General features: G+C 35.1%; 1 protein-coding gene across 1 annotated transcript in view; it reads right to left on the bottom strand.

Moving 5' to 3' along the window:
- Positions 1 to 26,377, bottom strand: part of LOC149848444 (2-C-methyl-D-erythritol 4-phosphate cytidylyltransferase, chloroplastic-like) — a 68,459-nt gene that overhangs the window by 11,201 nt on the left and 30,881 nt on the right. Inside the window, exons 7-8 of the mRNA XM_089995461.1 lie at positions 16,119 to 16,196; positions 8,067 to 8,135 (exon numbers count right to left, since the gene is read on the bottom strand). Coding sequence (XP_089851587.1) covers positions 8,067 to 8,135; positions 16,119 to 16,196 — 147 coding nt within the window. The remainder of the gene's footprint in view (positions 1 to 8,066; positions 8,136 to 16,118; positions 16,197 to 26,377) is intronic.

Below are 26,377 nucleotides of genomic sequence, written 5' to 3'. Positions count from 1 at the left end.
GCGCACATCCCTGCTACTACGCGCACAGCGATCACTGTAGACGCTGTAGTCATTGTACACAGTGCCACCCGATCTGCGTTCCTGCTGGAGAGGCTTCAGATCGTTCACGTTGACACACAACGCCACCCGATCATGCTCCTACTGACTAGAGAGGTTTCAGATCGCTGTACATGTTGTACGCGGCGATCGTTGTACACGCTGACACACAGTGCCTCCCGATCTTCGTGTGGATCTATCAAGTTAGACGCCAAGAGCCACATCCCGCTTTGATACCATGTTGAAGTCGGCTAGGGTTTGAAGTAAATCAAAGAAGAGAGAGAGAGAGAGAGAGAGGGAGAGAGAGGAAGTAGGAATCATTAACTCTCATTAGGTCTAATCTCACTTAAAATAGAGAGATTAGACAGAAACAACTTATTTACAATAATGCACCTGACCTATTAAGTAGTTACCAAACTACCCTTAATGCATATGTACGGTGACTGCTTCTCAACAATATATATATATATATATATATATATATATATATATATATATATGAATCAATACATTTTAACACTCCCTCTCAAACTTACGGTGTGATTACTGAAAGTTTGAAAATGCAAAAACAAAGCGAATGATCAAAGTCTTCATTGATATTCTTCACCAAATGTTTTCATCAGCTATCTCCATCTTCATGATGCATCGAAAACAGAATTTATTTCTCAACCCATGTCATCTTTAAGAACCGGCAGAGAAAACAAAACAGACTACACAAAGAAAGATATCCTAACCAAATAGTTATTAAAAGAAAACGTTTTAACCCAATAGATAAAAAACTAGCTAGATACATGTATATATTTTCAAAACAAATATATATTTTGAACAAGAATAACACAAATTAATGTATATATATGGAGAGGATGGTTAAGTTCCCCAACAAAACATAAAGGTACTATAAACTAAACAATTAGTAAGATATGCACCTTAAACAATAACTTTAATATAATAACCGTATTTTTCTGGTAATTATTTGAATTTTTTTATATAATGCGTAATTTGTTTGAGTTGAGCCTGGGATCCAATTTTCAGATCCAGGACCCATAGAGGGGTCTATATATATAATTAATATCATATATATATATATATTAAAAAAAAGAAAAGAATAACATTAAACATAATATATACATATATAAATATCTTGTTAATATGCGGACCCGCAGTTGGATCCATTTAGATTCAACCTGCGGATCCACACCGCAAAGGGATGTCGCGGATCCAGATCACGTCTGGATCCCAGGTCTCGGGTGCGGACCCAGACCACGCCCCATGTAACGAAACAGTTAAGAAAAAAAAAACTTAAGTTAAAAGGGCAGGACCACTACAGAGCCTACCCGATAAAAAGAAGGAAATTTTTGTTGTTAGCGTTCTGAAGGAACCCTAACACGATGGATGCAAGGGGAGAGGTTGTGCGCAGCCGCCGGGGGAAGGAAGGAAATCTCCTTCCTTTCTGGGAGGCCTCCCTCCTACAAAAGGAGTCCTGAACCCCTTTCTCCCCCTCTCGTTCTCCTCTCCCTCTCGACCTCTTGCTCGACAACAGAGTCACCGATGCCGGCAACCTCCCCCGTCACCATCTTTTTTTTCTCTCCGCTCGTCGACTATCTCCATCCCATTCTCTACTGACACTGGTGACCGCAGCTGTCAGCAATCTCCGAGCCCTGCTCTCTCTGACCTCGCTCTCCAGCTGCCACCCTCGATCAACAACCCCTTTTCGCCGGCGACCCCCGCCTGAGTCGTTCCTCATCGTTGGCATCCCTGGGCTTTCTCCCCAAGCGTCGAATTCTGAGGTACGGGTTTCTTTTTTTGATTTGAGTGAGAAAGGGAATATGGATTCGATTTCCATGCGGTATTTTAGTGTAAAACTATGTGGATGAGTAAATCTAAACGTTTACTCTATGATCCATGGATGGAATCCATGTATTTTCATTTATGGAATAACATACGTTTTATAAAACAAAATTTTTATTTACGATGGAGGTGCTTACTCATACTAAATAATGATCTCCATGATATGTATTATTAGATGCATGTGAGTGTCTGATAAAATATCGAATAATACATATATTCTTGGTTGAAAGTTGCATAACGGTGTATGAGTCAGAATATTTTTCTTTTAATGTATTAGCATGCATTTATATATTCATCTAGCTGCCACTGAGCTACATTGTGGTAAAGTAAGGATCTTATGCAACATGTTTTCTTGCCTCTGTTAGCACGATACCACCTCATCTTGGCATCTTGAAACTATGACAGTCTGAGACACCAGGTATCCTGGTAAAATGATGCAGGTCATAGCAGATCCCTTTTGATCTTGTAATTCATTTGCATGGAAATTGATATTTACAGGTTTCTTTATTTCCTAGGGCAGTTGTAGGTCATTGAAAAGATGTACTTCTTTGCTAAGGCTGGTTATACCCTGTTAATTTTGGGGCATCATGAAAATGTTTGTATAATCAAAGGATAGTACGTTGGCCTTGGAATGATCCATATTTGTTTTACATTTCTTTAGAGCACCAGAAGTCATGGTAATATCTAATAAAGCATTACTCTTTCCAAAATAAAGTTCAATCAAATCAAGCTCATTAAAAGACACATTGTTATGTTCCATCGTATTATTTCCTGGGTTTATAATACATCAGGTGGCAAATTTTCAAATGCTATTATTACTGCTGCGCCTTTTGTCTTGGCTGATCTTTGGATGCCCTATAATGTGACATGTTTTCTCCTAACATTTCATGCATATTAGTTCTTGTACAAGCATAATATATATGCTATGCACATAAATGCACTCATGGACTCTTAAATCTGAATGAGATGCATATAAATATTACAAAAAAAATTTGTAAACATAACAGGGATTTTAAAAAAGGTTTCAAATAACAATTAACATTTTAAGTTAATGGCAGCTTAACATATTATTAGTATGTTGTGAGCTCCAGTTCTTCATGTAAAGAAGCTTGGACAGAATTTGTGTTGCATGTACAAAACCGCATGCATGTTCACATATTTAATGAGAATGATTCATAAATGAAAGAATGCATGTGATATGAATATGTGTAATGAATGGAAGCATACACTTATCATGGTATAAAATCATGCACATGCATATGACTACTATTGTTGTTCATGCACATCTCTAAATTGGCGTTCATGATTGTGCATTGAAAGACATGTGATATGAAAAGAATGCATTGACATGTTCCTTAAGATTTTTTCATATAAATGTATAGATGATCAAGACGGATCATCGTAGGTTGTGGAAGCCTTGAGCCGGTGTGCTCCTTACTTTACTTGTTTATGCATTGCAAAAATCACATTTATATTATGATTTTAATTGCATTATTCTATTGATGCCACTGGTCGACCGTGAAGAGCTTGGCATGCTGATTTGCAAGCTTATATTATTAATTATGCATGTTGATTTGCAAATGTAAAAGAGATGAATTAATAACAAGATAAAGAGAAAGTAAAGAACAGTGTAATCTATGTTTCTTTGATGTCTCTTCTTTAGTGTAGAAATCTTGGATATTGCGGTTTTGGAGAAACTGTAAGGATACTAAAACTCCGTGTGCGTTGTTGTTGCCCCTGAACCCGATATTAAGGTTTTTATCCTGACCACGGTTTAGGGAGAGTCTGCCACTTTGCATGAGGGTGGTGTATAGACACAGCTGTTGTTTTGATATACCAAGAAAAGTTGTGTAAATAGATGCTGATTTTCATGATGTCCCCAATATTGGATTTTGATTTCCAATGTTCCGATTGATGGTGTTGTTTCCTAATATCGGTCGAGGGCTAAGTTTGGAACCCAGTAATAAAATACAAATTGTGTGTTAAGTTACCCTGGAAATCTAACTTGACCTCGAGGAATTTACCTGTTTTGAGTATCCGCGGGTGGTGGTAATAAAAAGTGAAACTTAAATGTGTGTGCATCCTAACAAGGAACATGCATATGAAAGAAAACTTGATTAAAGATAATAAATTATGCATGCTTTGCATTGAAATCATGCATATTTCTGCTATGCATTAGATCATGCATAATTACTTGTTCCCTTAATTGTGATATATTGATGAATGCATGATGTTGTTCCTTAATGCATGTTAAATGCCTTTAATGCTTAAATTGTGATCTATGTTGTTATTAAATGTTTCTTTATGTTTATTAAATATTCTTTTATGTTTAATAAATGTTCCTTATTGCATGAATGATTATTTGAATTGTGAATCTGATATACTTATATCCCTCTAAAATATTGCATGAATCTTATTTATGTTCTTTTTTCTTATTTAAATCATTAGAGGGACCTGTACGCAGGATTCTTTGGATTCTAACACCCTATTTTTTGTGTTTTTCGCAGCTTCAAATGCCTAATAGGGAAGACTTAGCTTCTGAAAAGAGTCACAAGGGGACTATACGACTGCAGGGCAGATTCTTTGGACGGCGTGGCTCTTTTCGTTTGCTTTCTTTACTTTCATTTACTTATGTCGCAAACTCTTTACATTTGAGTAAATAAAGTCTGGTTTGATTTTGGTTTGGTATGAAAGATGAGTATAAGATCTCTTGTGGTGGTGGTTGTGTTTCAACTGCAAGGCCTAGAATCTCTGAGATTGTTTCCACAATTATTTTAAAAAAAAATCACACTTTTTAAGGGGTATGAGTTGGGGTTGTTACATTAAAATTTTAGAAACATTAGAAACAATGCAAGCAAGATACAATAACCATTAAGATAAACAAAAAAAATATACTTCAAAATCAATTTTAAGAATTTCATAATTAGGCAACCATAATTATAAGAACACCATATTTTTCAAAAAAATATAAATTCTGAATATATATTAGATATAAAATACCAATAAGATATAAACAATTTAGCAATAAAGTCCTAAAGGTGCTTGAGTATAAGATACAACTCATTAATGAAAACACAAGTATATTAAATATAAGAACTTGAAGGAGTTCACATAAAAAAGTATTAATTAAGTTCATCAAAAAATGCAAGATAACTAACATGGAACAAATTTAAATATCTTCAACATATATATATATATATATATATATATATATATATATATATATATATATATATATAACAAGCAATTAACGCATATTAAATGCATATAATAATGCATGATAATTTTTCAATGAATAACCTTTTCCATACAGGAGCAAACGAGCAGTAAAAAGATTAGAAAACACATGGAGACATTTTAAAAATCCCATATACAACAAATCATAATAAAAGAAATGAAATTTGCAAATCTCAATGTTAGTTTGCTCACCACAAGCAATCACCTTTTTTTTACCTCCAACTCAACATTATCAAAATTTGAGTATATTAGCGCATAGGACAAGAGATGAAACACAAATGCTAGCAATAACCAAACCATCATCAATGCACCAACAATACCGGCTATCTAAATCGACAATAATAACCAACTACAACCACGAGAGGTGCACATCCCTCACCTCACAAATGATTGTAAAACTGTTAAACAACATCAGTCTCAACAGGTGCACATAACTCACCACATTGATAAAACAAAATCTCTTATCCAAAGAAAAATTACTCAAATAAGAAGTTTGAGGTGGTTAACTTTTCAGAAACAAGTTGATTGAGGAAACTCGAAGGAAGACTCGATTGAGAAGAATGGGAGGAATCCATGATTTAAAATTTTAACAAAGATATTCACGAAGTGCCCAGTCCACTGCCAGAGAAGCTTGTCGGTCGCCCCTTTCTTTTTCTTTTTCTTTTTTTTTTGCTGAAGCTGGGCAACCTCCAAGAAATTAGCGATCAGAAACTTTCAGATTCAAAGAGAAAACCGGATATGAAAGTTTTCTTCCTCTTGTTATATTTATAAGGTTTGTGATTGATGCACGAAGAAGTTCTGAACAACACACGTTGGACAGAATTTAAAACTGGTGGCGTTTTCAGATAAATCGCAGATGGATATTATGTGGACAAAGAGCATAATGCTATATGAATATCAGATGTGACGACAAGAAATAAAACTGTGGATGCTTGATAGATTAGACTCAGATTTGAAATCTGACATCAAATATCAAGTCTGGACAAAAACGGGACACAGTTCTAACTTTGGGTCTGGTGTATATAGGGCTAATATCAATCAGAAACTTAATATTTCAGATCTGATACAAAGTCACAATCAGATCTGAATATTTCAATCAAGTTATATATAAAAATGAGAATACGCAGGGGTGGAATGTTTCAGATCTAACGCAGATGCACGATTCGATCTGAATATTCAAGACAAATGAGAATGCGCAGAGGTTGAGTATTTCAGATCTGACGCAGAAGCAAGACCAGATCCGAATATTCCAAACGAAGAAGGTGGGTCGATTTTAGGGATTCACGTGAGACGTGATGATTTTAGGGATTCAAGTGAGACGTGAATGAAAAAAGACAAATTTCAAGTAAGACTTACGAAAAGAAAAGGGAAGAAATAAGGGAACCTCTCTTGATTGAAGCAGGTCGATTTCTCAGGTCAGACCTTTTGGAAACCGCTTCAAACCCTAAGTGGATCTTCGCTCTGATACCATGTAAGATTTCCACCAGAATCTGACTTACGAGAAAGGGAGATGAAGATGAGAAGAGGGGTTGCGGCTGTCACGATTTCTGATGATGAAATCGTGACCTAGAACATGTATTTATACATTTTGTTATACAATATGGGTCGGGTCTGGTATAATGTCCAGACCCAGAATACATTTGGTATGACATATGTAATATACAAAACACTACTTTTTCACCCGTGAGACCATTTTGAGCACTGATCTTTGCGTCGGAGAGAGGGATTTCGTCTAGAGTGCATTTTCATTGTTTTTTCACCCAAAGAAGTGGGTTAAGGTAAAAAACATTCAATAGTTAAATGTGAAGAGAGCTTAGGACGTAGATGACGAAGACCCCACGTATATTGGAAATGATTTGAATGTCGAAGGAGGAGGAAAAGAAGAAGAAGATACAGAAGATGAAGAACAAGAAGATGATGATGATTGATGGTTAAAAAATTGGTTATGTATTGTAATTTGTAACGGTTAAGTATTTATAAACTTGTTCTTTTTTTACTTTTTGATGAATCTTGTGGCAAGTTCTTAATTGAAGATACTACAATTTTGCATTGTTCTTATGAGATTTGATGATGTGTTGTGTAGCGCATAGAGACATAAATGATTCACATGTGATTTTATGGTTGAATTTTGCACATTTCATCATTGTTTTGTATGTTATGATTTTTTAGATTTTTTGCTTTTTTTTTTATTTTTTATGATTGTTTTAGAATTTAAATTTTTTTTTCAAAATTTATGACTTTTCTACGATACGTATCTTATTTTGGGCCCAACCGATAGGGGCTACGATACGATACATACAACCTTGCCTTAAACCACCAGGACCCTAACAGCGCACACACACATTCAAGAAAAGTATATATATATAAATCATATGATATAAGGTGTAACAATGATACACTTCTGCATCATGCAACATGGCTTCATACTCTGCAATATAGCTCCTATTATAAATTCAGCTTGTCTCTCTTATTGTGTTTCCCTAAAATTTATGATATATCATATCACATTATACAGTAAAATGTTGCTTCATGATGCATTTATAACCGTAAGCACCCAGCAAAGGAAAAAAAACCTATTATAAGGTAAATTCTTTCCTACAAGAATGATCTTCATAGCACTTGTTTTTTTTTCCTTTTTCAATTTCTTTTAGTAGGCAAGCTGAGGAATTCTGTTGGTGGGATTTCAATAGCTAAGATGGAGTAACTTATCCAACCATTTTTTTTACCCTCTCATTGGCATTGAACAATACAACAAATTTAAAAGGTCCCAAACAATATCTATAAATCAATTCCGTAAATTAACTACACCCATTTTTTGTGCAGAATGTCAATCACTTTAAACCATGACTGTCCATAAAACAGGACACATTTACACACACAAGCAAATAACAATATAAGGCATTTCATAACTCTGAAAACAAACTATATCATCAGCTTCTGCATACCTCCTTAATTGTAGCTTTAACTGGAACACCAAGCACTGCTGCTCCAATCAGCCAACCATCTTTTAGAACCTATCAACCAGTAACTTTGAGTGGTAAAAAGAAAAAGAAAAAAAGTCCAACAATTGAAAACAATTCAGTACAGAAATTACCCGAACCCCAAAGGACCAGTAATTCAAATTAAGTTTCAAATTTTGTCAATTACTGATGCTTAAAGTTAACCAAGGAAACCAACATAAATTTAATAGATCAAGAGCAGGTTGTAATCAACACATGCTTTTAGTTGTATACTGGGTTCAGCTCCATTCTTGAAAAGGGTTGATTTCAACATCCTGCAGATGTTAGCCTTTATCTCATGCCTTTTAACCAAAGTAGGTAAAGAAGAATTAAAGCCTTGAAAGTTGGGGGTCAAATGAGACAGCAGGATGAAAAGATTGCACTATCATATTCAAGAGGTCTTCATTTCGAATCCCACAGGGTTCAACCCCATCTTTCCTATCAAAACCATAAAACCATAGTCACAGATATCACTTATAAATTGAAAATATTGGCTTTATAAATCCTTTTTTTGAAAAAATGTTTTAAAAGATAAAATATCATAATATGTTAAAAACTAAATTTATAGTGCTATTATCGTGATAATATCATGATACTTTCAGTTTTACCTTTTTATTTCTTCTCTATATCTTAAATATGGTTTATCCAAGGTTGTAAGTAGTGTATCATAACCCGTATTGGTCGGGCCCAAAGTAAAATACGTATTGTAAAAATCATAAATTTCACTAAAAAATCTTTAAAAAACTAAAAAAAAATCTGAAAAAAACAAAAAAAATCATAGAATACAAGAAAATATATTTATGTAATAAGATTAACTAAACATAGATATGTCATTAAACATTTAACAACCACGCATTTGGTTGTGCAGCCACACATCTAATCCCCACAAATATAATCAGTTAAGACAAAATAATGATACATTTAAAAGTTAAAAGGTTTTCAAAACTCATTACAAAAGTTAAAGTTACATTTTTTAGTTACAAAATGCCATGCTAAAGGGAAAGGCACACAAGCTAGAGTTCAAAAACAGGTCTATATATAAAAGTCATCTTCAGTATCAAACTTCAGCTCAATGATTTTCTTCGTTCATTGCATTGTTCAGTGGTTTGAGATAATGATGGGTGCTCTTCATCTTTTGAATCAGGGACCACCTCTGGTAATTTCTCTTCCACAAATGTTGCATGTACTCGTGCCTTTCTTCTATCATCTTCTATAAGACTAGTAAGAAGTTCAACACGAATATCAGTAGGAATTCAAAGTATACATAATTTCATGGTGGAATTATTATGCCCCACAACATAATATTTAAATCTATACAATCCTTCATGCATTACAAAACCACAAAAGTTACACTTCGTTATTCCTTTCAAATACATCTCCAAGTGAACTGGTGTACAATATTTCAATGCAGGATCCTTTGAAAGGCAAGACTTTCACCCTCCATCGACCTCCTAAAGCACGGATTACTAAATCTTGCAAAACAATGTTCAATAACACACTTAGAGATAAATTTTGAGTTCTAAGGGCACAAAAAATGAGATTAAGGGTAAAAAACTAAAAGTAAAGTAATATTTTCTAAAAACATCAAAAAAGAAAGGAGCTTACCCTCATTCAATCATACACAAATGATGCAAAGAACGAGGATTTTTTTAACTTATCTCACTTTCTTGAGTGAAAATTAGGTGAACATGCACTCTTATGCGAGAAAACCACAAAGGCATCTTTCTTGCGCAAGAATCGGACCCCAAAACGCTCTCAGGTTTCCTATGGGTGTGTGGGTTTCCCTCTAATGGCCTTTACACAAATGGAGAAATCGGCCCAAGAAAGATCTTTAAAACTTACAATAAAAAAAAAGTTTTGACCTTTTTAAATTGCGCCTGAAGTGTATTGTACCATGCACCTTGTATCGTACAATACGGATGATACAGGGGTGTACCGTACGATACACCCGATATGGATACGATACACACTGGTATCGTGATATGAGTGTGTATCGTGTCGTTAGAATAAATATCAACAATACATATCATACTGTATTGTACGATACTTACAACATTGGTTTTATCTTCTTTATATATTTTTGCAGTTATTTCTTCTATTGCGTTTTATATAATTTATTATATCATTTAAACATATTCTTTTCTTATTTATCTCTGCTATTTTTATATAATTCTAAAAAATTTTAAATCTCAAGATTTTTTCAAGATTTATCAGATAAATCTATATGCTCACAAGGTTTGCCTTGCCTAGACATAGCTGAAAACAAAATTTGCGACTAAGATCAAAACTTAAAACTTTGAAAATACAATCCAAATCAGCTCAGGTGAAGAAAAATGAATTGATGGCCGTAGATAAAGAGATCATTATTTGGGTTGCAAGCTAAGATTGATGGTCCTCTTTGTTAAGATATATATAGATATATTATATATGTATGCTACATGCTTAGTTGTCAAAAGTTGTGCCTAACCTAAGGTGGCTAAGCGTAGGGCCACCACCTAGGCTTATGGGTCTACGCGGTAGGGGCCTGTTTTTTTTACTTAGGTTGTCCATGCTTAAGCCGCAGGGACATAGTTGTCATGTTTTCATAAAATTTTTTGTCTCTTTTCTTTCTTTTTTTGTTTTTCTTCTTTCTCCCGCCTCAAAATCATTCTTTTTTTATTTTCTCATTTTCTTCTTTTGTTTTTCTTTTTTACCTTATTTTTTTCTTCTTCCTTCTCCTTTCACCCCTCTGCTTAGTTGTCAAAGGCGGCCTAGCCGAGGTAGTCTCAAGATCTGATGGGCAATTGGACACACATATATATGTTTTCTGTGTATCATATATCATAAAATTTTCAATATTATGTATTTATATTATATATATAATTGTATATATATACATATCATTGTACTTAAAGCGTATGAGTTATCTATTTGACTGTTTTTATGTAATATAATTGCTTTACAGTGTTCGACTTATTATTTGTTTATTGTTTATTGTTGATTGATTTTATGTTGTATACATGTTTGCTATTAATTTTAGTAATTCGTTTACATATTTTGTATGTTTTTTTTAATCCTTTTTATTTGGGGTACCGCCTAGTATGCCTAGGCCTCATCTAGTCTTTTTAGGGGTTCACAGCCTAGGCTCTGCCTAGCGTCTTTGACAACTAAGGTTATATATATCAGTGTTGTGAAAAGCGTTGAGGCGTAGCGAGGCGCTCCACCAAAAACCGAGGCGAGGCGTAAAGCGTAAGCCTCGAGGCATAAAGCGTAAGCCTAAAATAAATTTTTTGAAAACTTTAAAAAAATTATAAAAAAATATCTAAAAATATAAATAAATAAAGAAATGCTTTATTGATGAAATAACAACCAATAAGAAACAAAAAATCTCCAATAAGTACTAAAAAATATGAGATTAACATATAAAAGTAAATAAAAACTGATTACATAACTGGAAAATATATGAGATTAACCAAAAAAAGTTAAAATATACTAAGAAACTGATTACATAACTGAAATAACTGGAAAATATATGAGATTAACCTACAAAAGTTAAAATATATGAGATTGTTCTAAAAAATATGAGATTAACATATAAAAGTAACTAAAAAAATGATTACATAACTGGAAAATATGTGAGATTAAGCAACAAAAGTTAAAATATATGAGATTATTCTAAAAAATATGAGATTAACATATAAAAGTAACTAAAAAACTGATTACATAACTGGAAAATATATGAGATTAACCTACAAAAGTTAAAATATATGAGATTATTCTAAAAAATATGAGATTAACATATAAAAGTAACTAAAAAAATGATTACATAATTGGAAAATATATGAGATTAACCAACAAAAGATAAAATATACTAAGGAACCAATTACATAACTGGAAAATATATGAGATTAACCAACAAAAGTTAAAATATATGAGATTATTATAAAAAATATGAGATCAACAAACAAAAGATAAAATATACTAAGAAACTGATTACATAACTGAAAAATATATGAGATTAACCAACAAAAGTTAAAATATATGAGATTATTCTAAAAAATATGAGATTAACATATAAAAGTAACTAAAAAACTGATTACATAACTGAAAAACATATGAGATTAACCAACAAAAGTTAAAATATACGAAACTGATTACATAACTGAAATAACTGGAAAATATATGAGATTACCCTACAAAAGTTAAAATATATGAGATTATTCTAAAAAATATGAGATTAACATATAAAAGTAACTAAAAACTGATTACATAACTAGAAAATATATGAGATTAACTAACAAAAGTTAAAATATACTAAGAAACTGATTACATAACTGAAATAACTGCAAAATATATCAGATTAACCTACAAAAGTTAAAATATATGAGATTATTCTAAAAAATATGAGATTAACATATAAAAGTAACTAAAAAACTGATTACATAACTGGAAAATATATGAGATTAACCAACAAAAGTTAAAATATATTAAGAAACTAATTACATAACTGAAATAACTGAAAATATACGAGATTAACCAACAAAAGTAAAAATAAAGTAATATACTAAGAAAATGATTACAGAACTGAAATAACTGGAAAATATATGAGATTAACCTACAAAAATCTTGTTGATCAAGCCTCAGAAATCTTGTTGTAAAAAAAAACTTTTTTTTTGCGCCTTGAGGCACGTGGGGCTGCGCCTCAAGGCGAGGCACGCCTTTTGCGCCTCAAGGCGAGGCACGCCTTTTGTGCCTCAAGGCATGTTTTTTATAACACTGATATATATATATATATATATATATATATATGTGTGTGTGTGTGTGTGTGTGTGTGTGTGTGTGTGTGTATTATTTTTATTGAGTTGTAATAGGTTATGCCCTCTAGGGACATTTTGGTCTTTTTGTACATATGTAATAGGTCCTGCAAATTAGGGGGAAAAATTGTCCTTTTTCTGTTTTTATTTTTTTATTTTTTTATTTTGAATATAGTATAGGGCCTTTATGGTCAAAGGACCATAGAGTCATTGGGAGCTCCCAACGACTCTATTGGGGCTTCCTTGGCTCTCTTGAGGTGTATATAAAGGGACTCCTTGTCCCTATTAGTGCAATGCTTTTCTTAAGCATTTCTTGATAATAAAGATTATTATTTTTTAAGTGTTTTGTGTTCCATTGTGTATGCCCATTAGTAGCTATTGTGATCTTGTGTATTGTCCTTTTGTGGACTTGTGCTTGTGTACTCTCTCTTGATTCTTGTATGCCCTTGGAGGCTCTTTTGTATTCTTCTTGCTTTCATTACACTCTTTACTCTCTTTCAATAGGTCTCCATCAATAATATAAAATGGGTGGATAAAAAAGGACCACCCCCTTCCCCCTGAAATAAAGGTTACTCAAGTGCCACCATTGAATGGAGCCACTGATTACCTTTGCCTTCAGGTAAGGATCAGGTAGTTGGTTCTATTAAGAACTCAAACTATAATAATATAATGAGTTGAGGGTTGCATCTTCCACAATCCATAATGAGGGTCTAGGGAATGCATGCTCAACCTTCAGTCTGGATCATGTAGATCCTTGTCCTTCCTTCTTAATAATGACTTGGCAGCTTCTCCACTGTGACCGAGGGGCATGGGAAACCAAACGACATAACTGGAAGGCTGAGTGACTCTCCAGCTTCCATTGATCCCAATGGAGGAGGGTTTAAGTGAGTTTAAACTTTAAACCAATTTCTAGCAGCTTGGCTAGTTGCATCGATGATCTTAACCACAAAACCACCCTAGAGATTACCCCTGTATGGACAAGCATTGAACCAACAAGAACCGTGCAGTGCCTCCAGTCTCCACATTTTCAACTAGCACATGATGCCTCTTCTAGCCCTAGGACCACGGCCTTCAATGGCCCACAGCCCAGCAGAGAACTCTCAGACCTCATTGAGCCCTTGATGTCTTCCTGGTTCTTGAGGTCATGGCTGTGAGACTAGGGTTGTTGTAATAATGATGAAAGCGACACTGGATGCAAAGTTTCTAAACTAAAAGTTCAGCATAATGCACTTTTCGCACCACTAGTTTTTTTTTCTCGTAGGAAGCTCACTCACTCAGCTAGGAATCATCTTAACTCTTCTTGCTTTTTTAGAGTCCACCTGCATTCATGTGTTTTGGTCACATTTATCATAAACATCCTTAGAGATTATCCGAAAGAAAAGTGGCATACAACTTGCTTGGACATAATTGACGACTCAAACCTCCAGCTTCAATGTTCTTAAAAAGCTACCAATATCCTACCATGTGAACGAAATTTATCGAAAGACATCTGACGAGGACATTGGAGAGATTATCAAAAAAATGCTGGTTCATAGCTAGCTTCTCCTAGTATGATCTATGTGAAGAGACATAGCTAGGACCCAATAGGGTAGCTTCTGCAATATGTCTTCCAGTAGATCTGATTAATTTTCCTTGATTGGGCCCAATGGATCCCTAAGTACTAGGAATTTCACTCAGGAAATCCTTACACTCCCTCCCCTCCCCACAATCTTCTATTTCACCATTAGTTTGGACTTTACTGATGGTCACCAATATTGTTCATGTTTTGAAAATATCATGATATTAACATTTTTCACGACAGTAAAAAAATGAAAATATTGCAATCATTTCAAAATATCACCATAATATATATATTGAGTTATTATCACGATGTTCTAAAAAAATTTACTTTATATATTTTAACAGCATATTTAAGTTCTTGAAACTTTTCTGTATGAATTTTCATAAGAACAAACCTACTAAAACCTATTGTTTCTTATCTTTTTTACTATCCTTATATTTTCAACTTTTAAAGCTTTTGAGTTTTTTCTCGAGATTTTTCCAAGAAGAAACACTTAAAAAAAATCTCAAGAAAAACCTTGCCCTGAAATTGTGGAGAACAATACTAATGACTATGGTACACAGTACCAGACAGAGCCATATGCCACAACTTTAGTTTAAAGGTTCAAGTTTATTTAAACAAGATTTAGTCCCATATCAATTAGAATGAGAGCACTTTTTTTCTAGCATAAAAGAAGGTGAGTAGTGGGTTGATGCATGGTATGACATGTGGTTGTGTAGTATTATTGCAGTCTGCCAACAGTGCATATGGGGAAAGAATATATGAAAAATAAAAGTAGAAAATTCTAGTTTTAGACATGGTTTGACTGTATCAGACAATCAAAACCATGTCCAAAGGGTGTCACAGCATGCTTTTGTCACTTTTAGTATTTCGTGGGACAAGCTTAGTGTTTGGTGTGTCCTGTGACATAGGTCTAGACTCTTAAGGGGGCTATTGCTAGATAAATGAAGCAGTCAAAGAGGCTAGGATAGAAATTCGCTTGGGCGTTTGGCCAGCCAGAAGGCAAAGAATTGAGTAGGTAAGGATGGATAGCAGTATTTCCAAGATGGACGAGTAAATCCATATGGCATGAACAATAATCATGGTAAAAAATATGGTGCATTCAGAAGGGCTCCTTAACATAAACGAAATAAAAATAACAGGAAAGCTCATTTAAACAACAAAAAGTACTCTCTCTTCAACATAGAAGAATTCCCAAATTGCTCCTAAATGGAAATCAGGAAGGAATTTTACTCTAGACAGATTCCGAATTTTGATAGGTGAGAGAAGGAACAACAATTGAAATCATGTGGGAAGGCAAAGAACATATACGATTATCTGTCAGCTACTGCTCAACTTAAATGTGACTCTTGAATATTGATAGCACTTGTTCCTTTTCCAAAGGGTATTGCTTGTCTCTCATTCCTCATATGGTACCTTATGCTAGGCCCATTAAAATACACACATATGGCCATGGGGCAGACATGGATACAACTGGCATGGTATCAGATTAAATCACAATCTAGTTACAAAATGATTCACAACATAAACTTGTTGCACAACCTGCTAACAATCCATTGAAATAATTGAAGTTCACCTTCTTTCTAACAATAGAAATTGATATGATATTATTACAATGTGCAGAATAAAGTGAGATTATGAAACCTTTTTCACATCTTCAGATGTTACAAGTGGCCTTGCAGAATCATGTATGCACACAAGCTTTGAACTCTCATCAATTTCCTGCGATCACAAGAAAGATAAAAAGGGAAAAAGATTGCAACATCAACAAGCATTAAAATCATTATACACAAAATTTTGGTCACAGAGCCACTGTCAGAAATTCTTCCCTGTTACCTCAAATTGACTATCATACTTTTGAGGGATATCATTCTCAACAATCACGCTTTTTTTTAATCCATAGAGTTTCCCCTTCTTATTTTGGAATATTTTCTGTCTAAAGTTTTAGAAGATTAGATTCTGATAATCACTAGATTTCCATTACATATAAGCAACACCCTGCATGAAGTCATTACAAAATTTAAGACAATCTATAAAGATCACAACAAAAAGGATTGTTTGCCGTTTTCTTTCTCACTTCTTTTCTATCTAAATTATGGACATACATTATATAACATAGGGCATCCTTCAGCAGGATTTGTTTTCACATTCTTCAAAACCTTGAAATGAGCTTGTTGTCCAATGTGCCTCTCTCTAAAGGCCGTCTGATGGAACCCTTCCCTTACATTATCTGATTCTTACATCTATTTGCTGATTGTCTTTGCTGCTCTAACTTCCCTAAGTTCTTTCCCACTTGCATTGTATGTCACATGGATTTTTGTTCATAACTGATGTTTTTCTGCACTTGTTTTTCTACACTTGATTTCAGCATCAGTGTTGTTCGTTTATGTACTTGATTTGCTAGTATAAATATGCAGCAGTCGTAGATTTCCAGCACGTTGTTTCCTCCAATTGGCTGTTGTCAAAGTTATATTTGAGCGACCGACATTCATAATAGTTATGCTGAAGTTTTGTTGGTCGCGCAAAAACTTTTTGAGAGCTGGTTGGTTGTATATATATACATGGGGCAGTGTCGGCTATGTGCACCTGCAGATTTGAATTGATCTGTTGATGCACATAGTGTGAACAGATCTGGTTCCAATCCACTTTAAGTGTGCTGGCCGAGTGCTTGGGGGTTGGTCCTAGAAAACCGACAAATCGAATCAACTTTTTTTATTATTGGCCTTGAGCTGACTCGTATAAGGTCTGTCCAGTATTATTATGCATGTAATTATTTTGTTATCAGTGGGTTGTTGTAGGGCAGAACATTGTTGTACATTTATATGTAACATTGTCCGATGTCCACTACCTTTGGCTGCATGTTTCTATATGAGAAACATGTTGCCAACAATATACTAATATTGTTGTGTGCATTATGGCAGCATAGCTATGACTCGGTAGTTATGCTATGTATCCCGAGCAGTGTAGTATGACCAGATATGTTGTATGTGAATGGCAAAAGTGTTTATTGCTATGTCACATGGGTGCGGGTGCGGCTCAATTTAAAAATTTTTGGACACGGGTATATATATATAGCATGTGTTGTTGCACAGTCTTTAGCGCTAAAGACTGTGCTCTGCACAGTCTGGGTAAAGATTGTGCTCTGCACAGTCTCTGCACAAGACTGTGCAGCACAGCTGCACAATCTTTCTCTGCTAAAGGCAAAAGTATATATATTTTTAAAAAAATATATAAAAGATATTTTTTTAGTTTTTATACATTTTTTATCCTAAAAATAGACAAAAATAGACTCGGTCAACATTGACCGAGTCCAAAACATGGACGGAATTGGCCCCGATGCGTTGACCGAGTCCGACTCTTCGTTGACCGAATCTGGCCCGTGTCCGCACCCGTGTCGACGCGGGTGCGTCGCCTTCCAAGCCGAGTCCGTGTGACATAGGTTTATTGGTTATGATATGCATTGGATTATCTTGCTTATATCTTACGTATAGAAAGTCATGAAATTTATTACATGCATGAATATGATCATGTACATATTTAAGAGTTTATGCATAAAATGAATCACGAAGAAAAATGCATGTTGCAAGCATTTATTCATATGCATATGCAATTTGTTTATACATACATCCGCGTTGTGTGTGAATGAATGTGCATTGTGAGCATGTTCTGAACTATTGTGTGTGTGTGCATGTTCATTAGGGATTTTGCTTAAAATGCATCGGTGGTCAGATGTGAACCACTGTTGGCCATGTAAGCCAGGAGCATGTGTTGCTCTAAGATTGTGTGTATGTATTACAAAATTTATTCTATAATTATTGACTTTCTAATTTAATTGCACGATTAAGATTGTAACGGGCCAGATCCCATGTTGGGTTGATTTGCAAAACGGTTCTTATGTAAAGAACAGGACTTTTGTTAAAAAGATAAAAGAGATACACAATGTAATTAATTTTCCTTCCTAGATGTCCCTTCTACAGTGTGAGAATCTTGAATGGCGGTTTTGGGAAAACCGTGCTAATACTAAAACTTTGTGTGTGTTTGTGTCCCTGAACCCGATATGATAGTTCGCCTCCCGGCCACGGTTTTAGAGAGTTTTCAATCACTTTGCCAGGGAAGGTGGTAATACACAACTGTTGTTATTGGTATACCAAAAAGTGACATCAGTGGATGTTGATTTTCCTAGTGTCCCGATATTAGATGTTGATTTCTAATGTTCTGATGGATGATATTGATTCCTGATATCGATCGAGGAACAAGTGTGAAACCAAGTAATAAAATACAAATTGTGTGTTAAGCTAAAGCTGGTAACCTATCTTAAATTTCAGAAATTGGTGTGTTTTGAGTATTCGCAGGTTTAATAAAAAGTGGAATTAAACTTGTATGCATTTAATAAGGACATGTATGCAAAAGATAACTCTGATAATAACTTAATAATTTATTCAAGTATGTGCATTGAATCATATATCTTTAGTGTCCTGCATTAGTTCATGCATTCTTACTTGCTCTGACTCTTACGAGAAATTATTATTACATGATACTTACTTGCAGACGCTTGAATAATAAATGAATTATGAGATTGTTATTCTTATATTCCTCTGAATATTTTGCATGAATTTGATTTATGCTCTTTTCTTATCTGTTTGGATTTTTAGAAGAATCTGTATAAAAATTTTGTGGTTCTTATCCTATATTTCAAATGTTTTTTTCAAGACCTAGAGCTCAGTGATGGGATGACTGTCATAAGGGGCCTACGAGATCACTTTACTAGTTTTGATATTTCTTGACAAAGTGGCTCTAGATTATATTCATTATTTTAATTCTATTCTAAGACATTTATTTATTTATTAATGAAGTTGGCTATTCGTTGGTTGGTTCAATGTAAAAATCACTTGTGGTTTGGATGTTGTTTAGTCTCTGAGGCCTCGGATTCTTGCGTTTTGGTTTCCATAATTGTTTTAAAAAAAATCACTTTTCACGAGGGTTAGTTAGGGTCGTTACACTTGGGACTCCAGTGGAAGGAGTTTGGGGCCTAGAAACCTTGAAAGGTACTCCAAAAAGTCCTTGAAATCATGTTGCAATAAGAACCACAGGTGGACAATATGTAGGTGTAACGAGATATTGCGGAAATATAAAAAGTGCATACAAGCACTTGCAACAATGAATAAAAGAGACAATATCACAAGTCCACAAAGGGACAATGCAAGCACAAGCCTTTAAGAAGGCAACAATATACAAAGCCTCTTATTGAGAAGAGAGAAAGCTCTCAAGAATGAAAATACACAAGGGGTTCACCCCTATTTATACAAGAGGAAGAGGAGGAAAAAGGAGGGCCAAGGGGCCTTAAAAGGAGAGCCAAAAGGGGGCTCCCATAGAGTCGTTGGGAGCCCCCAACGGTCACATTTGTGACCGTTGGGGGCTCCAACGACTCTATGGTTGGAGCCCCTTTTAGTTCTCAAAAAATACAAAAAAGAATTCGAAAAAATAAAAAAAGAAAATTACATTTTATGAAATTCGAAAATAGTTGTTTTCTAAAACAACTATGTGAAATTACAAAAATACCCCTATCAGGTATTGATGTAATATACAATATATATATATATATATTAGATACATTTTAACACCCCCCCTCAAACTTTACGGGGAAATGACAGAAAGTTTGCCAAGAAGAAACATGAAGCGAGGAGCCGGAAGAGCTTTAGTGAAGAAGTCCGCCAACTGATATTCTGAAGTGACATATGGCAGAGCAATAGTTCATCGTAAGAATTTGTCATGAACATAGTGGCAATCCATTTCGATATGTTTTGTACGTTCATGAAAAGTATGATTGCTCGCAATATAGATGGCACTCTTGTTGTCGCAACATAGCTTTGAGGCTTCGGTAATATCAACTCCCATATCTTTAAGCAAACTGCGAAGCCATACAAGTTCCATTGTCGTGGTTGCCATAGCCCGGTACTCAGCTTCAGTGGATGATAGTGAAATTTTCTGCTGCTTCTTGCATCGCCAAGCAATCAAAGAGTCCCCTAAAAAGACACAAAAACCAGTAGTTGAGACTCGATCATTGGGATTACCTCCACAATCCGCATCAGTATAAGCAAGAAGATTCAAGGAAGAAGAGGAGGATAGAAATAGCCCTTTATTGATAGTATTCTGAATGTATCGGATGATTCGGAGAACAGCACTCATATGCACGGTTGTAGGAGCATGCTGAAATTGGCTAACTGAGTGAACCGCATGAGTGATATCTGGTCTGGTGATGGTTAAATAGGTAAGAGACCCAATGAGTTGTCTGTAAGGTGTGGGATCTTCCAGAAGAACCCCATCCTCCAACCGCAATTTGGCATTAATAACCTCGGGAGTCTCTACTTTCTTATCATCAGAAATCCCAGACTTAGAACATATATCTGCAGCAAGCTTCATCTGTGACAAAATATATCCTCTAGAGAAATATGCAACCTCAATGCCAAGAAAATATCTGAGAAAACCTAAGTCAGACATATCAAAATTATCTTTTAACATATTTTTAACATTGATATTACTACTTTGATCATTCCCAGTGATAATCATATCATCAACATAAAGCAACAAAATTACGATACTAGAACCTGCATGTTTAACAAAAAGAGTTGTGTCAGTATAACAAGAGTGAAATCCTAAGTTTATCATGATATCACTGAAATGATCATACCAAGCCTTAGGAGCTTGTTTAAGACCATACAAGGCCTTCAAAAGCCGAAGTGTTTGACTTTGCTTAATATTTATTCTGGGTGACGGATCCATATAAACTTCTTCACTTAAACTTCCATTTAAAAAGGCATTTTTTACGTCAAGTTGATAAATAGACCATTTTTTGGTTGATGCGACAGCTATTAAGGTCCTGACACTAGTCATTCGAGCTACGGGAGCGAATGTTTCTTCGTAATCAATGCCATATTCTTGGGAGTATCCCTTAGCAACTAATCTAGCTTTATATCGTTCTAAAGAGCCATCGCTTTTAATTTTAACTTTGAAGACCCAACGACAACCAATAGGTTTTTTGTGTGAGGGTAGATTAACTATTTCTCAAGTATTGGTCTTTTTTAAAGCATTTAGTTCAACTTGCATTGCTTCAACCCAATGAGGTATAGATTTAGCTTGATTATAGTGGGCCGGTTCAAAATAAGAATGTAGGGTTATTAGACATGCCCGATAGTTGGGAGTTAAGGAATCATAGGATACAAACCTATTTGGGGGTATTGATATTCTAGAAGAATGCCTAACTTGTGGTTCCTCAGTGGATTTAGAAATTTGAGAGTATTTTTCGAGGGCACTAATAGGATTTTCTTGATTTCTTCTTGAGTAAACATTTATATTGGTATCACTGTCATGAACATTTATATTTGAATCACTATCATTTGAGAGTGTTATGTCAAGAGGGGATACCTCACGAGTATCGTCTATGTTTTCAAGAAAATCTTCTTGTATGTCATCAATAAGATCATATAAGAATACATAATCAATTTCATTTGTTTCTTCTATTTTATCAAAACCATTTTCTTCTTCTAGAAATGTTACATCTTTTGAAATATATAGTTTATCATTCTTAAAATCATAACATCTATACCCTTTTTTATTTTCACCATATCCCAAAAAAACATATTCAATAGCTTTTGGAGATAACTTATCCCTTTTATGTAGTAGGACAAAACATTTGCAACCAAAAATACGAAGACGATTGAAATCGGGTGAAAATTTAAAGAGTTTTTCATAGGGAGAAGCATTTTTTAACTTAGAAGAGGGCATTCTATTGATTAGATAGGTTGAGGTTAGAACGGCTTCGGCCCAAAACTTATTTGGAATATTCCTAGAAACAAGTAATGTTCTAGCGGTTTCTATAATGTGCCTATGTTTCCTTTCCGCTAGGCCATTTTGTTGAGGAGTCCTAGGACATGACTTTTGATGGCAAATGCCATTTTGGGTTAAATAGCTTTGGAATTCGTGAGATAAGTATTCTCCACCGAAATCGGATCTTAAAATAGATATGTTACTTTGAAATTGATTTTGAACCTTTTTATGAAAGTCTTTAAAGAAAGTAAATACTTCCGACTTATGACTAAGGAAATAAACCCAAACATACCGAGTAAAGTCATCAATAAACGTAACATAATATGAATAGCCCCCTTTAGACATAACCGGAGAAGGCCCCCAAACATCCGAATGCACCAATTCAAAAGGCCTTGATGAGAGAAAAGTTCTAGTTGAAAATGGAATAGACTTCATTTTTCCAAAAATGCAATCTTTGCAATTAATTTCTTTTTCCTTACAAAATTTGTTTCCAAAAGGAAAGAGATACATTTTGGAATAACTTGGATGACCAAGTCTTTTATGACAAGTTTCCATGTTTTTTTCTTGGCCATAAGAACAAAAAAATTTTGTAGGGAGATCAAGATGGTCCATATAATAGAGGTCTCCCTTTCTATGGCCTTGCCCAATCCGCTTCCCGGACCGGAGATCCTGCACAAAGCAACCATTAGATGAGAAAGATATTTCACATCCATGGTCGGCAATTTGAGAAACCGAAAATAGGTTTAAATTTAGTTTGGGAACAACTCTTACTTTTGGAACACAAAAATTTTGTGAATCTTTAAAAGAGCCAATACTTGAAATTTTCAAAAAAGTTCCATCGGCCGTAGAGACACAAGAGTCCTTTGAATTGGTGCAAACATCACTAAGTGCATTTTCATGAGGGGTCATATGAAAAGAAGCTCCAGAGTCAAGGATCCAAGAATACGTACCAGGTGATGATGATGAAGCAATAGCCGCACCCGATGTGGAGGAAGAAACTTTTAGCATTTGTTGGAGAGCCATAGATATTTGTCCAAGAGTTTCTTTAATGTCATTGTTCTTGCCTTCATCTTCCTTGGTGGTGGTTTTTTCAAGAGAGGCCACTTTAGGCTTGAAGGTTCCAATAAGCTTTGGACAAGCGGGTCTAATGTGACCCGTCTCATTGCAATAATGACAAACAATCATTTTTCTTCCTCCATTGTAGTTTCCTTGTTTCCCAAAATGAGAAGGCTTATAGGTTCTAACATTGTTACCCGGTTTTGATATGGCAAGGACTTCATCAACATGCTTACTCATGCCAAGCCTTGTCTCCTCTTGAGTGATTTCGGCAATAGCATCCTCAATAGGAGGAAAAATAGATCTATGGAGAAGTGAAGATCTCACTTGCTCAAATTCGGGACGTAGCCCAAAAAGAAATTGAAACAATCGCTCTTGTTCCATTTGTTTTTGCCTTAAATCAATATCTTCCATAGAAACCCATTTTGGCTCCAAGAGAGCCAATTCATCCCATAGTGGGTTTAGGGCACTATAATAGTTTTGAATGCTAGAATCACCTTGCTTGGTGGTTCTAATCTTTTCTTGCAAGAAGTATGCTCTTGCAAGATCCTTTTGGGTATACATACCCCTCATAAAGGACCAAGCCTCATTGGCTCTACGAAATTTAGCTATATTAGCACATACCTTAAGCTTCACATTGTTCATAAACCACGCAAGGATTTTTGCGTGATTGCTTTTCCAATCTTCCACTTCCTTTTGATGACTTTCAATGGCCTTGAGGCGAGCATCTCCCTCAAGAGCCTTTTCTTGACCTTCTTCCATCTTCGTGAGCATAAGCTTTGGTTCCGGAACGGTCCCCATGACAAAACCCCAAAGCTTCTTTCCTTTGAGATTATTTTCCATTGCCGATGCCCACATCATATAATTCTTTCCATTGAGCTTGAAAGATAGGTCAATCTTTGTCTCCATGATGTTGCCAAGAAGTGAGAAGATGTCCACTAAATATGAGATACACGAACCACACCTTTCCTTCAAGAATCGAGTGGCTCTGATACCATGTAACGAGATATTGCGGAAATATAAAGAGTGCATACAAGCACTTGCAACAATGAATAAAAGAGACAATATCACAAGTCCACAAAGGGACAATACAAGCACAAGCCTTTAAGAAGGCAACAATATACAAAGCCTCTTATTGAGAAGAGAGAAAGCTCTCAAGAATGAAAATACACAAGGGGTTCACCCCTATTTATACAAGAGGGAGAGGAGGAAAAAGGAGGGCCAAGGGGCCTCAAAAGGAGAGCCAAAAGGGGGCTCCCATAGAGTCGTTGGGAGCCCCCAACGGTCACATTTGTGACCGTTGGGGGCTCCAACGACTCTATGGTTGGAGCCCCTTTTAGTCCTCAAAAAATACAAAAAAGAATTCGAAAAAATAAAAAAAGAAAATTACATTTTATGAAATTCGAAAATAGTTGTTTTCTAAAACAACTATGTGAAATTACAAAAATACCCCTATCGAGTATTGATGTAATATACATTATATATATATATATATATATTAGATACATTTTAACAGTAGGCACATACCGTTAGTAACAATCTGAATTGATATGATCATGTTTTTCACACATCTAACATGTAACATAGCTATTCGATGTGGTCCACCACCCTAAGTAGGCAAAATACCTGACCTTCTACCGAAAGCATTGGACCTTCCACGTCCTCTACCTCTGCACCCACAATCGGGTCCCACAAATGAACCCGTAAAAATAACCTCATTAGATTGTTCATCAATATTTTTCTTCCAAGACACACCGCTAATGTCAAACATAGCTTCACATTCCAATAGTGAGGAACACAACTTATCAAAAGGCAGTCAAAGTGTCCTTCCCATATACATGGTGGCAAACATATTACATTCGGAACCTAACCCTCGAATAATCTACATACAAATGTCCTCATTAAGGATTGGACCTATTGTTGCTAGCTGATAAGTGATAGATTTTACCTTATTCAAGTAATCTATCACACTGGAATCTCCCCTAGCAAGTTTCCTAAACTTCCTTTTGAAATGATAAATTTTGGTAGTTGAGATATGCTCAAACCAACAATGCAAAATCTGCCAAAGATCATAGGCATGAACTCATGTGGGAATATGAAGAACCTTATGGGAAAGAGTAGCCCTAATATAGGCTAACATGGCTTGATTGTTTTTACACAATATAGAAAAAAATTGGAATCTGCTTGTGTATCTATCCGCTTGTCGTCTTTGAAATCCGATTCCATTAATAACTCCGCAGGAACGGAACAGGTAGAACCATCAAAATGCCCCATCAAACTATGGCTGCTGATAAAGGAAAAAATTTGGAATCTGCTTGTGTATCTATCTGCTTGTCGTCTGTGAAATCCGATTCCATTAATAACTCCGTGGTAACAGGTAGAGACCTATCAAGATGCCCCATCAAACTATGGCCGCTGGTAAAGGGAAATTTTTGGAATGGGCTTGTGTATCTATCTGATTGTCGTCTTTGAAATCCGATTCCATTAATAACTCCGCGGGAATAGGTAGAGACCCGTCAAGATGCCCCATCAAACTATGGCTGCTGATAAAGGGAATAATAACTCCGCAGGAACAGCAGACTTTGATTTGATGAGGTACTTACACTTGCCCCCGCTCTGATACCATGTTAATTTTTACAAAGTTGCAATCTTGGGAGTCATGCCCTGAGATGACATGAGGAAGAAAGAAGAGCAATAAGGAAACAATGAACAATGGGCCATTCCTTTCTGATATGTTGAGGAGACGCCATGTATGCCTTTATATATACATAAACAGTGTACCAAAATACCCTTGCTGCTGAATACAATTATAATAATATTAAACACAAACCAGAAGGCCAAACTATTCTTGACAATACAAATAAAAACTGTTGCACCATGGGAACGTCATGTGCTGTCATACTTAACAACCTACACATAGTATTTCCTTATAAACTAATCTGTGAGACTGTGATTAGATACGGACTAGAATTTCACTTTAGTCAAATTATCCAGATGTTTGAATAAGGCCATTTTACATAAAA

Source organism: Nuphar pumila, chromosome 1 (assembly GCF_984573655.1).
Source record: "Nuphar pumila chromosome 1, dmNupPumi1.hap1.1, whole genome shotgun sequence".
Taxonomy (NCBI): Eukaryota; Viridiplantae; Streptophyta; class Magnoliopsida; order Nymphaeales; family Nymphaeaceae; genus Nuphar; species Nuphar pumila.
The sequence above is the reverse complement of the archived record's forward strand: the minus strand, read 5'-3'. Positions and strand labels throughout refer to the sequence as shown.